This window comes from Oncorhynchus clarkii, chromosome 18 (assembly GCF_045791955.1).
Source record: "Oncorhynchus clarkii lewisi isolate Uvic-CL-2024 chromosome 18, UVic_Ocla_1.0, whole genome shotgun sequence".
Taxonomy (NCBI): domain Eukaryota; kingdom Metazoa; phylum Chordata; class Actinopteri; order Salmoniformes; family Salmonidae; genus Oncorhynchus; species Oncorhynchus clarkii.
This window is the reverse complement of record NC_092164.1, coordinates 25,990,436-26,004,982: the sequence shown is the minus strand read 5'-3', so window position 1 is coordinate 26,004,982 and position 14,547 is coordinate 25,990,436. Positions and strand designations below refer to the sequence as shown.

Genomic DNA, 14,547 nt, shown 5'->3' with positions numbered 1-14,547 from the left:
CTGCACAGGGAGCTTCCACTCCATGTCCATCTTCAGCTAACACACCCACACACACACACACACACACACACAAACCTCCCCACCTCATAAAGTTTTCAGGCTCTATGCCTCGGGGCCTGCAGTGCACTGCTCACAGCTGCTTGCCTGGAGGGGCCCACAGGTTTGGGTCTGGCGGTGGGGACAGAAGGTTCTGCAGTTCTGAAAGCGAGTCGTCTGGTGTGTCGACACTGCACACTCCTAGTGATGTGCGAGACTGACTTTAAAGTATACATACAACGGAGGACGGGGAGCTTTTGTAGGGATGCAGATTAAGCCCATTCCTGGACTAAAAGTACATGAAATAGAGACTTATTTGGAGAGCCTCCGTTAAGCATGCTGCTTTAACCCGGTAGGCCAGTTCAGGACAAGTTCTCATTTACAACTGTGACCTGGCCAAGATGAAGCAAAGCAGTGCGACAAAAACAACAACACAGAATTACACATGGGATAAACAAACGTACAGTCAATAACACAATAGAAAAATCTGTATACAGTGTGTGCAAATGAGGTAAGGAAGTAAGGCAATAAATAGACCATAGTGGTGAAGTAATTACAATTTAGTAATTAACACTGGAGTGATAGATGTGCTGATGAGGGTGTGCAAAAGAGCAGAAAAACAAATATGGGGATGAGGTAAGTAGTTGGTTGGATGGGCTATTTACAGATGGGCTGTGTACAGCTGCAGCGATCGATAAGCTGCTCTTACAGCTGATGCTTAAAGTTAGCGAGGGAGATACAAGTCTCCAACCTCAGGGATTTTTGCAATTCGTCCCTGTCATTGGCAGCAGAGAACTGGAAGGAGAGGCGGCCAAAGGAGATGTTGGCTTTGGGGATGACCAGTGAAATGTACCTGCTGGAGCGCGTGCTACGTGTGGGTGTTGCGATGGTGACCAGTGAGCTGAGATAAGGCGGTGCTTTACCTAGCAAAGATTTATAGATGACCTGGAGCCAGTGCGTTTGGCGACAAGTATGAAGCGAGGGCCAGCCAATGAGAGCCTACAGGTCAGTGGTGGGTAGTCTATGGGGCTTTGGTGACAAAACGGATGGCACTGTGATAGACTGCATCCAATTTGCTGAGTAGAGTGTTGGAGGCTATTTTGTAAATTAATCCAGGGGTAGGCTTAATCTGGGTCAGGGAAACCAGCCTTTTAAAGTTTAAGATGCTATTATTAAATGAGGGACTGTGTGTGACACGTTTTGTGCGTGTTTGGTTGTCTACATGTGAGACTTTGGGTAAGAGGTACAGGGTCATATTCGGTAGGCACGAATCGGAAGAAAACACTCAAAAGTGAAATGAGTTGTATGATCTGAATGTTCGTTTTTGTTTTTCGTTGCACAACGTTTTGCCTCATGAACACGACCCAGGCCCACCCCTCAGTGTCCCGCTGGGCTCCCTGTGGTTGTTGTCTGTTTTTAAAAGACACCGGGCTAAATAATTTACATTCACCCCCCTATTTCGCTCTCGATGAGATCAATCTTTACCCCGCATGCCTCACTGGCAGCTCGTCTCCCTCCACTCATTGGCCCACTGAGAGCATTGATCTGAACTAGTGAATAGGCAACACATTATTTGGTCGTAAAGTGTTATTGTTGTCGCCTAGCCTGGCCCCAGGTCTGTTTGTGCTGTATAGCCAACTCATATCGTCATTGTCCAATGGATTTAGCAAGACCGCACAAACGGTTCTGGAACCAAGCTACGAATGCTGCATCACATTATTGTAAACCCCGGAACACCAGCTTGGCCTAAATGTGTTGTTCAATTCACTTGTGCATGACAAAATCAGTAAGTTGTAATGAGTACAGCTTTATAAGTGTGCTTGATTGACACTAGCCAGACTTAGCTCCTTCATCTCTCTCTCTGGTGTAGAGCTGGGCAGCCGAGCCAAGAGGCTGTGTGTAGCTGAGCGGCGGCAGCCCTACAGTGGAGCGGACTGGTGCTCTGGGGGCGAGAGTGACGAGGAAGACCCAGGGTTCTTTAGTAAGTACTGTAGCTACCTGGTCAACTGGTCCCAGATCTGTTTGTACAGTCTAACCAACTCCTATGGTCACTACCACAAACGGTACTCTGGCAGCGTTTACACAGGCATCCCAATTCAGACCTCTTTTTCACGAATTGATAAATTGACCAATCGGATCAGCTCTGATAAAAATATGTGAGAAGATCTGATGTGATTGGTCAAAAGACCAATTAGTGAAAAAAATATCAGAATTGGGCTGCCTGTGTAAACTCAGCCAAACAAATCTGGGACTAGACCAGTGAACTGGGGTTGGGAAGGAACAGAAGCGTGATTTGCTGTGAGTGCTCCCCATGGTTCTCCTAAATAACGCTGAGAAGATTACACAGGCCTAATGGTCTGGGGCCGTATGTGTCAAGTGTCTTGGAGTGCTGATCTAGGAGCAGTTTTGCTATTTAGATCACAGTGAATAAGATTACATGGATAGGGCTGAACTGATCCTAGATCAGCAATCCTATTCTGAGATGCTTGATACTGTACATCTCATCTGAATAGTTCCAGGTTGTATTTATTGCAGTGAACTGATTATATCTGATCTCACAACGCCCCCGGAGAAGTGTTTTAGCGTCCCAGGAACCACATATAGCGATATTTTGAGATGCACAATGGAGACAACCTGAAACAACACCATTGGTTATGAACATCATGGTCTGGTCCATAGTGTTCTCTCATTCTCACCTCTACTCTCTGTTTCTCTCTCCAGACTGCAATTCGATAGAGATGAAGCCTCTGGACTCCAACAATGCGCTCAGCTCGGCCACGTCGACCCACAATGCCGTTGGAGGGCAGAGCATGGAGCTGGGCGGCAGCGGTCCCAAGCCCGGGTCAAAGGTCGTGTACGTCTTCACAACAGAGATGGCCAACAAGTAAGCTAGCTCTGGCTGTTTGTTTGTATGGTTGATTGGTCATTGTTTATGATCTGTACATTAAAGTGTACCACACCCCGAACTCTCTGGTTTTAACAATGGTCGGAAACTCCCCCAGGCCAATGCTTCTTTGACCAATCTGATGCTTTTAAGTCTGACAAAGGAGGGTGCAAGTTCACACTTCTGGAGAATGGTCGAGACGAGTGAATACATTCAAAATTAAGTGAAGTCACTGGATGGAAACCTTAGTGTGGGGTGTGTTGCCCCCTTCCCTCCCCACGCTTCAGAGAAATCTAGCCAGTTCCCTGTATCTGACCCGTACACTACCATCTCCTCCTCACACCCCCTTTACCCCCCACACACCCTTGTCTGCCCTGAGTAGCCTAGCCAGCCACCTTTTCAGTGTGTTCTGCCAGTCACTGACAGACTGACTGTGAGTAATGACAGAGGGTCACCCAAACTCTGGCCTGTCCCCTAGTGGGGTGTTCTCATTTGATTGACAGGGGATGACAACAAGGTGTCTCTCTCTCTCTTCCCCCAACCCTTGTCTGCCCTGAGTAGCCCAGCCAACCCCCTGATTGGGGTATCGACCTCTGTATGCTCGGCTATGAAAAGCCCACTGACATTTACTCCTGAGGTGCTGTTGTACCCTCTATAACCACTGTGATTATTATTTGACCCGACTGGTCATCTATGAACGTTTGAACGTATCGAAGAACGATCTGGCCTTAATGTCCATGTACTCTTGTGTTCTCCACTTGGCATAACCAGATGAGGATTGTCCACCCCTCCGAGCCTGGTTCCTCTAGGTTTCTTCCTAAATTCCTGCCTTTCTAGGGAGTTTTTCCTAGCCACTGTGCTTCTACATCTGCATTGCTTGCTCTTTGGGTTTTTAGGCTGGGTTTCTGTATAAGCACTTTGTGCCATCTGCTGATGTAAAAAAGGCTTTATAAATACATTTGATAGATGGGTGATAGATAACAAGAGGCAATTCCAGCCCTGCCACTCGTGCCCCTAACCATGGAGCTTTCAACTGTTTAGTTCACCTGTGTACTTCAGCTGGCTATTACTGGTTTATAGTTGCTTGAACTCCCTCCCAGAACACATTGGCTGTATTTACACAGGCATCCCAATTCAGATGTCTTGCCCAATTATTGGCAAAAGTACTGATCTGATTAGTCAGAAGTACAGTCGTGGCCAAAAGTTTTGAGAATGACACAAATATTAATTTTCACAGTCTGCTGCCTCAGTTTGTATGATGTCAATTTGCATATACTCCAGAATGTTATGAAGAGTGATCAGATGAATTGCAATTAATTGCAAAGTCCCTCTTTGCCATGCAAATGAACTGAATCCCCCAAAAACATTTCCACTGCATTTCAGCCCTGCCACAAAAGGACCAGTTGACATCATGTCAGTGATTCTCTCGTCAACACAGGTGTGAGTTTTGATGAGGACAAGGCTGGAGATCATTCTGTCATGCTGATTGAGTTTGAATAACAGACTGGAAGCTTCAAAAGGAGGGTGGTGCTTGGAATCATTGTCCTTCCTCTGTCAAACATGGTTACCTGCAAGGAAGCACGTGCCATCATCATTGCTTTTCACAAAAAGGGCTTCACAAGCAAGGATATTGCTGCCAGTAAGATTGCAACTAAATCAACCATTTAACAGATCATCAAGAACTTCAAGGAGAGCGGTTCAATTGTTGTGAAGAAGGCTTCAGGGCGCATAAGTAAGTCCAGCAAGTGTCGGGACCGTCTCCTAAAGTTGATTCAGCTGCGGGATCGGGGCACCACCAGTACAGAGCTTGCACAGGAATGGCAGCAGGCAGGTGTGAGTGCATCTGCACGCACAGTGAGGTAAAGACTTTTGGAGGATGGCCTGGTGTCAAGAAGGGCAGCAAAGAAGCCACTTCTCTCCAGGAAAAACATCAGGGACAGACTGATATTCTGTAAAAGGTACAGGGATTGGACTGCTGAGGACTGGGGTAAAGTCATTTTCTCTGAATTCCCTTTCCGATTGTTTGGGGCATCCGGAAAAAAGCTTGTCCGGAGAAGACAAGGTGAGCGCTACCATCAGTCCTGTGTCATGCCAACAGTAAATCATCCTGAGACCATTCATGTGTGGGGTTGCTTTTCAGCCAAGGGAGTGGGCTCACTAACAATTTTGCCTAAGAACACAGCCATGAATAAAGAATGGTACCATCACATCCTCCGAGAGCAACTTCTCCCAACCATCCAGAACAGTTTGGTGACAAACAATGCCTTTTCCAGCATGATGGAGCACCATGCCATGAGGCAAAAGTGATAACTAAGTGGCTCGGGGAACAACACATTGATATTTTGGGTCCATGGCAGGGAAACTCCCCAGACGGGTGGACAAACAACAACCCACAAATTCGGACAAACTCCAAGCATTGATTATGCAAGAATGGGCTGCCACCAGTCATGTGTGGCCCAGAAGTTAATTGACAGCATGTCAGGGCGGATTGCAGAGGTCTTGAAAAAGAAGGGTCAACACTGCAAATATTGACTCTTTGCATCAACTTCATGTAATTGTCAATAAAAGCCTTTGACACTTATGAAATGCTTGTAATTATACTTCAGTATTCCATAGTAACATCTGACAAAAATATCTAAAGACACTGGAGCAGCAACCGTTGTGAAAATGTATATTTGTGTCATTCTCAAAACTTTTGGTCACGACTGTAGGGTTTCACATTTTGGGGAATATTCCGATGTGGAAACTTTCTGTGGGAATATATGGGAATTAACAGGAATATATGGGAAATGTATGCAAATTAATATTAATACCATTTAAAATGTAGATGTTTTTTCGCATTGGATATATTTACCATATCATATGGAGACTGAAACAAACCTTTTACCTTATCATAAGTAGACATAATTGCAAATGATTAAATCCTTCCAATAGAAATAAACAACCACATTTAGTTATGAGTTGACTCTTCACATGGGATGATTTCACTGAACAACAAAATTAAGGGAGTATTGAATGATCCTCAATGAGCCATCGCATCTCCCAAAAACGTTTTCAACATGCATCTGTAAAATGATAGTCTAGAAACTAAAGCTTGGTTGTCTTTCTCTCAGGCTTGTCTTCTCCCTGGACCTCCTCAATGTCCACCTCTTGAACATTATACTCTGAGGCCTCATCTTCACTGTCACTTTCCAATCTTGTTGAAGATGGCTCGTTGTCAGGCTCACAAAGACTCAAATTTCACCGGATGGCCACACATTTTTCAACCCTTGTATTGGTCAGCCTGTTGCATACTTTGGTGTGTGTGTGTGTGTGTGTGTGTGTGTGTTCCTAAACAAGGACCAGTTGCGCTCTGAGGCAGCTGATGTTGGTGGGATTTGGAGGATGATGGAGGCAACAGGGGAAAGATCCTCAGATCCACAAAGTCCCTTCCACCAGGTGGCTGATAAGATATATTGCATCTCCATCCCAAAGCCCTTGCTTGGAAGTGTACTTTGCCAGACTGCCAAGAACCTTGCCCTCATCCAGGCCAAGGCGTTGAGACACAGTAGTGATGACACCATAGGCCTTGTTGATCTCTGCACCTGACAGGATGCTCTTGCCAGCACACTTGGGGTCCAACATACGCTGCGGCGTGTATGGGCTTCAGGCAGAAGTCTTCGCTTTTTAATGGATTTCAGAACTGCCGTTTCCTCTGCTTGGAGCAACAGTGAGGTGGGCAGAGCCGTATGGATTTCTTTTCTGACATCTGCAAGCAGAGTCTGAACATCAGACAGGATGACATTGCTTCCCTCAATCAGTGCAAGGGGTACTGCTATAGGTTTCAGGAGTTTCAGGCTGCTTACCACTCTCTCCCAAATGACATCATCCAGGGGGATCCTCTTGATGGGGCTGTCCATATCGGCAGACTGTGATATGGCCATTTCTTGGAGAGACTCCTTCTCCTCCAGGAGACTGATAAACATGATGACAACACCAGCCCAACGGGTGTTGCTGGGCAGCTTCAATGTGGTGCTCTTATTCTTCTCACTTTGCTTGGTGAGGTAGATTGCTGCTATAACTTGATGACCCTTCACATACCTAACCATTTCCTTGGCTCTCTTGTAGAGTGTATCCCATTGTTTTCAGTGCCACAATGTCCTTGAGGAGCAGATTCAATGCATGAGCAGCATAGCCAATGGGTGTGATGTGAGGGTAGGACTCCTCCACTTTAGACCAAGCAGCCTTCATGTTTGCAGCATTGTCTGTCACCAGTGCAAATACCTTCTATGGTCCAAGGTCATTGACGACTGCCTTAAGCTCATCTGCAATGTAGAGACCAGTGTGTCTGTTGTCCCTTGTATCTGTGCTCTTGTAGAATACTGGTTGAGGGGTGGAGATGTAGCTAATTATTTCTTGCCCACGAACATTCGACCACCCATCAGAGATGATTGCAATACTGTCTGCTTTCTATACGATTTGTTTGACCTTCACTTGAATTCTGTTGAACTCTGCATTCTGCAAATGAGTAGATAAAACATGTCTGGTTAGATGGGGGTATGCTAGGTGAGGAACATTCAGATATCTCTTCCAGTACACATTGCCTGTGTGCATCAGAGGTGAACCAGTTGCATACACAGCTTGAGCAAGACATTCATCAGCATTTCTCTGACTACGTTCCTCCATTGAGTCAAAAAAACATCTGATCTGAATCCAGGAAGACCATGAGCTATTGCTATCGATAAGGTGTCCGATTCATCATTTTCACCTCAAATAGAAGTAGTGGGACTTTTGTCAGGTTCTCAAGATCTTGCACACTAGTGAGATGCTATTGAGGCCAGACTACTAAGCAGTTGTATTTAAAGGCCCGTGATGTCACCATGCAGTAAATGAGTTAATAGAACAATAGGAGTTACAGAGTTACAGCCCCCCCCACTCAGACCACAATATCTAAATTCTTGCTTGAGAAATGTTCCTTTGCTAAGAAGTTATATTTGTTTGTTTTTGACCATTTTAATTGAAGACACTCACAGTAAGGTACCTAATTGTTACCCAGAAATGTAAAAACACCCCGGTCTACATTGGACCTTTTTTAATGTCTTCTGTGGCAATTGTTCACAATTGTGCTCAAAAAAATGGCTTCGGTGATCGGCTTCAATTATTACATTTTGAACCTGATTTTGAAATGGGACTTTTCTACCTGTTGCCCGTTTGAAACGCATGCGGGCGCACGCACACACCTACTCATGAGTGTGCTCCTACTGTCTGCAGGGCGGCTGATGCGGTCTTCACAGGCCACTCGGACAACATCATTGCCTTCCACATGAACAACATCTCCAAGGGCAACAAGCCCCACCTACCTGTGGTAAGACAAACCCACTTCAATATAAACCACTTTTAACTAGCCTATTATTTATCATACCATTTGGGGTATCATCAAAACCTGTCATTTTGCCGTTAGCAGACCATTTGCATTGTGCCCCTTGTTGGTCTGGTAATATAATGTTTTATAACAATGTTATGATATTTGTCCAACTCAGCATAATTGTGTATTTTTTCTTTCTTTTTAAAGCTATGTTAATTATGCACCCTGGGATGCTTTTCATAAGTGTCTCTTAATGTGTCAGTGAGTGGGATCTTTTGGTAACCCAACCAACCCCTCTCTCACCCTGTCTTGTAGAATAATCAGATGGGACCCCCTCGGGGTGACTCCAAGCAACTGGGCGGAGCCCCCCAGCAGCAGTCATCTCACCCTTCTGACCAGAACCACCAGCAGGCCTCCAAAGCACCTCCACCAGGCCAACAGCAGCCAGCAGAAGCCCAGCCTCAGGGGGCCAAGCCTGGGAGCTTCCCCCAGGATGGGGCCGCCTCTGGGGGCATGGACTCTAAGAGCGGAAGCCCCCAGGACGGCACCCCCCACGACTCTAACAGCAACCCTGGAGGGCCGCCTGGCCACCAGAACCCCTCTGGGGCATCCCAACAGAGCTTCCCCTCTCTGGACTTTCCCAATGGTGCCGACGCCAAACTCACGGCCCAGCAGCAGCAGCTGGCACACGAGCTGATGTCCAGCATGGGGGACAACTCTGAGGGCCTGTCCCAGGAGCAGCTGGAGCACCGCGAACGCTCCCTCCAGACACTACGGGACATCCAGCGCATGCTCTTCCCCGATGACAAGGAGTTATCCCTCAAAGACATGGTAGCCATGGGGCAGGGCAACCCGGGCGGGCCCCCCGGCCCCAACCCCGGCATGATGGAGGGTGGGCCCAAGAAGCCAGGGGAGCAGGGCCCCCTCCAGGCCATGATGGCCCAGTCCCAGAACCTGGGGAAGCCTGGAGGCCCTGGGGGGCCCCGGCCCGATGGTCCTCCATTTGGGCCCGGAGGCCTTAGAGACATGCCCTTCTCCCCAGACGAGCTGGGGCCCCTGCCTCCTGGGCCGCCTATGAACTCTCACGGAGGGCCCGGCGGTGAGCACGGGGATCACACAGGGATGAACCCGGAGCAAATGGCATGGCTGAAACTGCAGCAGGAGTTCTACGAGGAGAAGAAAAGGAAGCAGGAGCAGATGCAGCACCGGGGGCCCATGGGTGACATGATGATGCACCAACAAGGCCCCCGTGGCCCCATGATGCGCGGGCCCCCGCCTCCCTACCAGATCAATTCGGCTGGGGAGATGTGGGGCCCCGAGCACTTCCCAGAGCAGATGAGCATGGGCCCCCGGGGCCCCATGCACCCCCACATGCAGAGGATGCCCGGCGGCTTCCCTCCTGGCATGATGAACCCTGGTATGGAGGGCGGCCCCAACCCCAGGGGGCCCCGGCCTGGAATGAATTGGCCCGACGACATGGGACCCAACATGGGCGACGGCAGGGGCTTCCCGCCCGGACAGGGGCAGTTTGTAGGGCCAGGGGGTCGGGTGGAGAGGTTCCCCAACCCACAGGCGGTGCAGGAGGCCATGTTCCAGCAGGGCATGGGGGGTGACAAGCAGGGCATGGGGTTGCCCCCGGGCATGATCATGGAGATGAACAGGATGATGGGGGGCAACGGCCCCCGGGGGCCAATGGATGGCCCCGGCAACGGCCCTAACGGAGGAGGCATGATGTTTCCCAGAATGCCTGGCGACGTTGGCCCCATGAGTCCATCCTCCAGGATGGAGTTTGTCAAGGGCCTGGGCAGGGACATGGGCCCTGAGTTCAGCATGGGCCCGGGGAACATGAACATGGGGCCCAATCCCCAGATGATGCAGGCTAAAATGAGGGGGGAGCCTCCCATGAACTTGAGCCCTGAGGAGATGATGAAGATGAGAGGAGGCTCCATGCCAGAGAACATGGGCCCTCAGAAGATGATGCAGGGGCCTCCCTTCCCTGACCAGGGGCACCACCCAGGGGACTTCAACATGGGCTCCAACCGCCACTTCCCAGGCATGGGGTCTCACGGGCCTGGGAACCCTAGGTGCCCCAGAGGTGAACCCCCCTTTGGCCCTGACCAGCGAGGACCCAACCACGGCAACAACGGTCGCCTCAGCCATATGCCCCCCAACTCGGGCCCGCCTCCCAACCAGAGGAACATGGGGGGCCGCAAGGGTCCCCAGGACATCCAGGGTGGCCAGGCTAACTCACCCAACATCAACCCCCTCAAGTCCCCTACGCTGAGGCAGGTCCAGTCCCCCATGCTGGGCTCGCCCTCTGGGAACCTCAAGTCCCCCCAGACGCCCTCCCAGCTGGCCGGCATGCTCCAGGGTCCTACGGCAGCGGCAGTGGCTGCAGCCGCGGCGGCTGCCTCCATCAAATCTCCCCCCATGATGGGTTCAGCTGGAGCCTCTCCCGTCCACATGAAGTCGCCCTCGCTCCCGGCACCCTCCCCAGGGTGGACATCGTCCCCCAAGCCCCCCATGCAAAGCCCAGGCATCCCTCAGAACAACAAGCAGCCTCCGCTCAGCATGACCTCACCCAACATGATGGGCAATGTGGAGCAAGGTGAGTCCCAGAAGTTTCTCCTCTGTTAACCTTCCACCAATTCAGTTCAGTAGATTGTGCTTTATGGACTGAATCTTGATTTGAGGTCTGTGCGCTTAACTCCGATTCAGGCAATGTGTGAAAGTTTGAGTTTAATTAGGATTCAGCCCTATGTGTTCTCTGCATAAGAAGATACAGTGGATATTTATGTAACTAATCTCTCCTCTCTTTCTCTCTCTCCTCTTCCTCTCCCTCTTCTCTCTCCCCTTCTCGTCCTCCTCTCCCCCTCCCCTTCAGGTGGGAATGGTCCCCCCACAGCACCCCCTTCCAGTAGTGCTTCCAGTCTTCCGTCTGGCAGCCCCTACGCCCTGCCCCCTGAGCCCACGATATCTCAGAACCCCCTGTCCATTATGATGTCACGCATGTCCAAGTTCGCCATGCCCACTTCCACGCCCCTCTACCACGACGCCATCAAAACGGTGGCGAGCTCGGACGACGACTCGCCACCGGCCCGCTCGCCGAACCTGCCGCCCATGAACATGTCTGGTAAGAGCTTCAACATGCTGTTATATTTTGCACACACACACACACAGCTCTACCAGAGCGGTAGCTGTTTTAGACCAGGCCATTTTCCGTTAACGCATCACAAATACTTATACATATCTGTATCCAAATTTGCAACTTTGCAATTGCATTTTACACACACCCCTGGAGCCTAGAACTTTCACTATACTGAGGCGTAAGCATATGACAACCATTTTATGTTTTTGCTCTTTGTTTTATGGTTTGAATGGAGTGATCTCACCCTGCCTGCCTCTCTGCTGCCTCCTATAGGTATGGGAATGAACCACCACCCGGGCCACAACCGCATGATGGCTCCCACGTCACAAGGCCCCATGCCCGCTCTCAGCCCCATGGGCATGAACACCATGGGCTCCCAGCCCCTCTCCCACGGCATGCCTAACCAGATGCCCTCGCCCAACCCAATGGGGGGGCCCCACCAGGGGCCCATGGGGCCGGGTATGATGGGGCCCCACGGCATGATGATGCCCGGCGGGCAGGACCCAGGGATGGGCAACCCTCAGATGATACCTCAGGGCCGTATGGGCTTCCCCCACCGAGGCCAGGGATTCCCCCCCGGTCACTCTCCTCCTCAGCAGGTCCCTTTCCCCCACAACGGCCCCGGGCCCCAGGGTGGTTTCCCCCACGGCATGGGCTTCCAGGTGGAGGGGGGCCCAATGGGCCGAATGGGGAACATGGGCCCTGGCGGGGATCCGGGCGGCATGTGTAAACCCAACACTCCCGGGGGAGGCCAGGACTTCAACATGTTCAACAATGATAACGACCTCCACGAGGTCATGCGAACGGGAGCTACCGGAATGCCGGAGTTTGACCTCTCCCGGATTATCCCATCGGAAAAGCCCAGCCAGACTCTGTCCTACTTCCCCCGCGGTGGCGACGGCCCAGGGGGGAAACCTCACCCCTCCGGCCCCCAGGGATTCCCTCCCCAGATGCAGGGGATGATGGTGGAGGGGAACCCCAGGATGGGGATGCCCATGCAGGGGATGGGAGGTCCGCCGGGCCCAGGCCACATGGGGGGGCCCCAAGACATGCCAATGGGTAACCCTGGCCACAATCCCATGCGGCAGCTACACCCTGGCCACCCCGGCTTCATGCCCCAGGGCATGATGGGACCCCAGCATCGGATGCTGTCGCCGGGACAGCAGCCGGGCATGATGGGAGGACCTGGGCATGGGATGATGCAGGTTAAAGAGAGGGGCGGGCTCATGTACAATCACCCGGGCCCCGTGGGCTCGCCCAATATGATGATGTCACTCCACGGCATGGGTGGCCCCCAGCAGACAATGATGATGCCGCCTCAGATGAGGCCTCGCGGGATGGCAGGGGACATGGGCATGGGATTCAACCCTGGTCCCGGAAACCCCGGGAACCTCATGTTCTGAGCTGCTACAGCTAAGTAGAAACTAAAGACCTGACTCGGAACCCGCAGGAGTCTAGAACCTGGAGTCTAGAACCTGCGCCAAAAAAGGAATACACATGAGACTTGTGCTCTCTTAGGCGGTTGTTGTGTGGACTGGGGACACATACATTCACTCTGGCACATACACACACACACACAACACACACATCCCGAGACACTTTTGGGCTGGTTTAGCAGTCTGTCGGGTGTGGTGGTGCAACTGCAGCGTGTTCCATGGAGGGGAGGGCGGATGTACACAATTTCAGAGGGGACTGATCTTTCTCTGTTTTGGAAAACGTAGAATGTACGGGACGAGTCTAGGCTCCAGTATTCTACAGACGGATAGGAAGCCTCTTCATAAAAACTCCAGGGATGACCCGGGACCAGAGGTCCGTAGTTGTACTGTTATAAGAACAGCTAAACGACGAAATGTAAAGAACAATAAAGGATTAAAAACACAAGGAACTGAATGAAAAGACGAAAAGGTCACAGTTTTTTTTTTTTTTGTCTCGAGTTGCACCATTTTTGGCTGTATGTTTACATCTCATCTCATCACTACCCTCCAGAGATTCAATGCTATTTGTATTTGTGTACTGTATTTGTGTTGTTAAAGGGATTTTAATAGTGACTTCTAGTTTGTTTTCCCATCTTCTTTTGTAAAGGAGGGTGGGGGCATGGAGAGGGGGGGGGGGGGGGGGGGTAGCCAAATGTCGCTGCAACTCCCACTCTGAAATGCTGTTTACCATGTAGGGGGGTCCTTTGTTACTCTGTATAATATGCCAAACGATGACCTCATACAGATAATAGTATTATTAAAAAAAGCACAAACATGATTTAACTGTAAAGAATGTTTTTTCTTTCTTTTTTTCTCCTGTTTTTTATTGTCAAACACTCGGTAGGAGAGGGGTTTCTGGGGCGTACGCTAATGAGGCCTGGTTTAGAATTGGATATGGGGTTGGGGGGGGGGGGGGGGGGGGGGGGGGGTGATGATGTCTGTCACACCTCAAACCCCTCTTAGCCCTAACGGGCAAACAGACACAGCAGAAAGCAAAGCCTCTGCTCTCACCTTTCCAGGCTAGGAGTACAGAGAGGAGAGTAAAAGAAGAAGAAGCAGCCTTAACCATGTCTGGATTACTTGGAGGGGTGGTGACCATGGAATTTTTCCGAATTAAAACCAAACAAAAATGATGACAAAAAAAAGCGAAACACAAAATGAGCTAGTAGGTTGTATCTGTGTCCCTGCCTCTACTATGTTAACACGTTGTCATGTGACTCCATTGAATTTGGTACAGGGCTGTGGTGTTGGAAGACTAATAAAATATATTGTTTGGTAATACAGGTGGCCTGTGCTGTGTTGTATACTATTTTTCCCCCCTAGCGCACCAGAATTCCCATGACACTAGTCAATCGCACCTTTTGGAGAAGTAATCTACGTACCATGACTGTTATTTTCCATCAAAACAATATGGAAGAATCCTTTGTCGGTTGCAATGGATCTCACACACTGTGTAGAGCAATGTGGCCACCTAGTGGAGAAACACTGATCAGCGGTGCTTACATCCCATTCTTAGATTTCCAGGGCCCGATGCCAAGAAATATCCTTTTGTGGTACTCTACTCCAGTGGTTCTCTAACTTTTTGGGTTACTGTACCACCAAGTTAATTTTGTTCCCTGAAGTACCCCCTCATTTGCATTTCACCAGTAACCTATGGTCT

At 50.1% G+C, this 14,547-nt stretch overlaps 1 protein-coding gene across 1 annotated transcript in view; it reads left to right on the top strand.

Annotated features, from left to right (window-relative positions):
* The window catches only part of LOC139373267 (B-cell CLL/lymphoma 9 protein-like), a 34,565-nt gene extending 20,395 nt beyond the window's left edge, over positions 1-14,170 (top strand). Inside the window, exons 6-11 of the mRNA XM_071113580.1 lie at positions 1,907-2,017; positions 2,758-2,920; positions 8,171-8,264; positions 8,580-10,872; positions 11,149-11,397; positions 11,686-14,170. Of these exons, the coding sequence (XP_070969681.1) occupies positions 1,907-2,017; positions 2,758-2,920; positions 8,171-8,264; positions 8,580-10,872; positions 11,149-11,397; positions 11,686-12,815 (4,040 nt within the window). The 3' untranslated portion in view covers positions 12,816-14,170. The remainder of the gene's footprint in view (positions 1-1,906; positions 2,018-2,757; positions 2,921-8,170; positions 8,265-8,579; positions 10,873-11,148; positions 11,398-11,685) is intronic.
* The last annotated feature ends 377 nt before the right edge of the window (positions 14,171-14,547 follow it).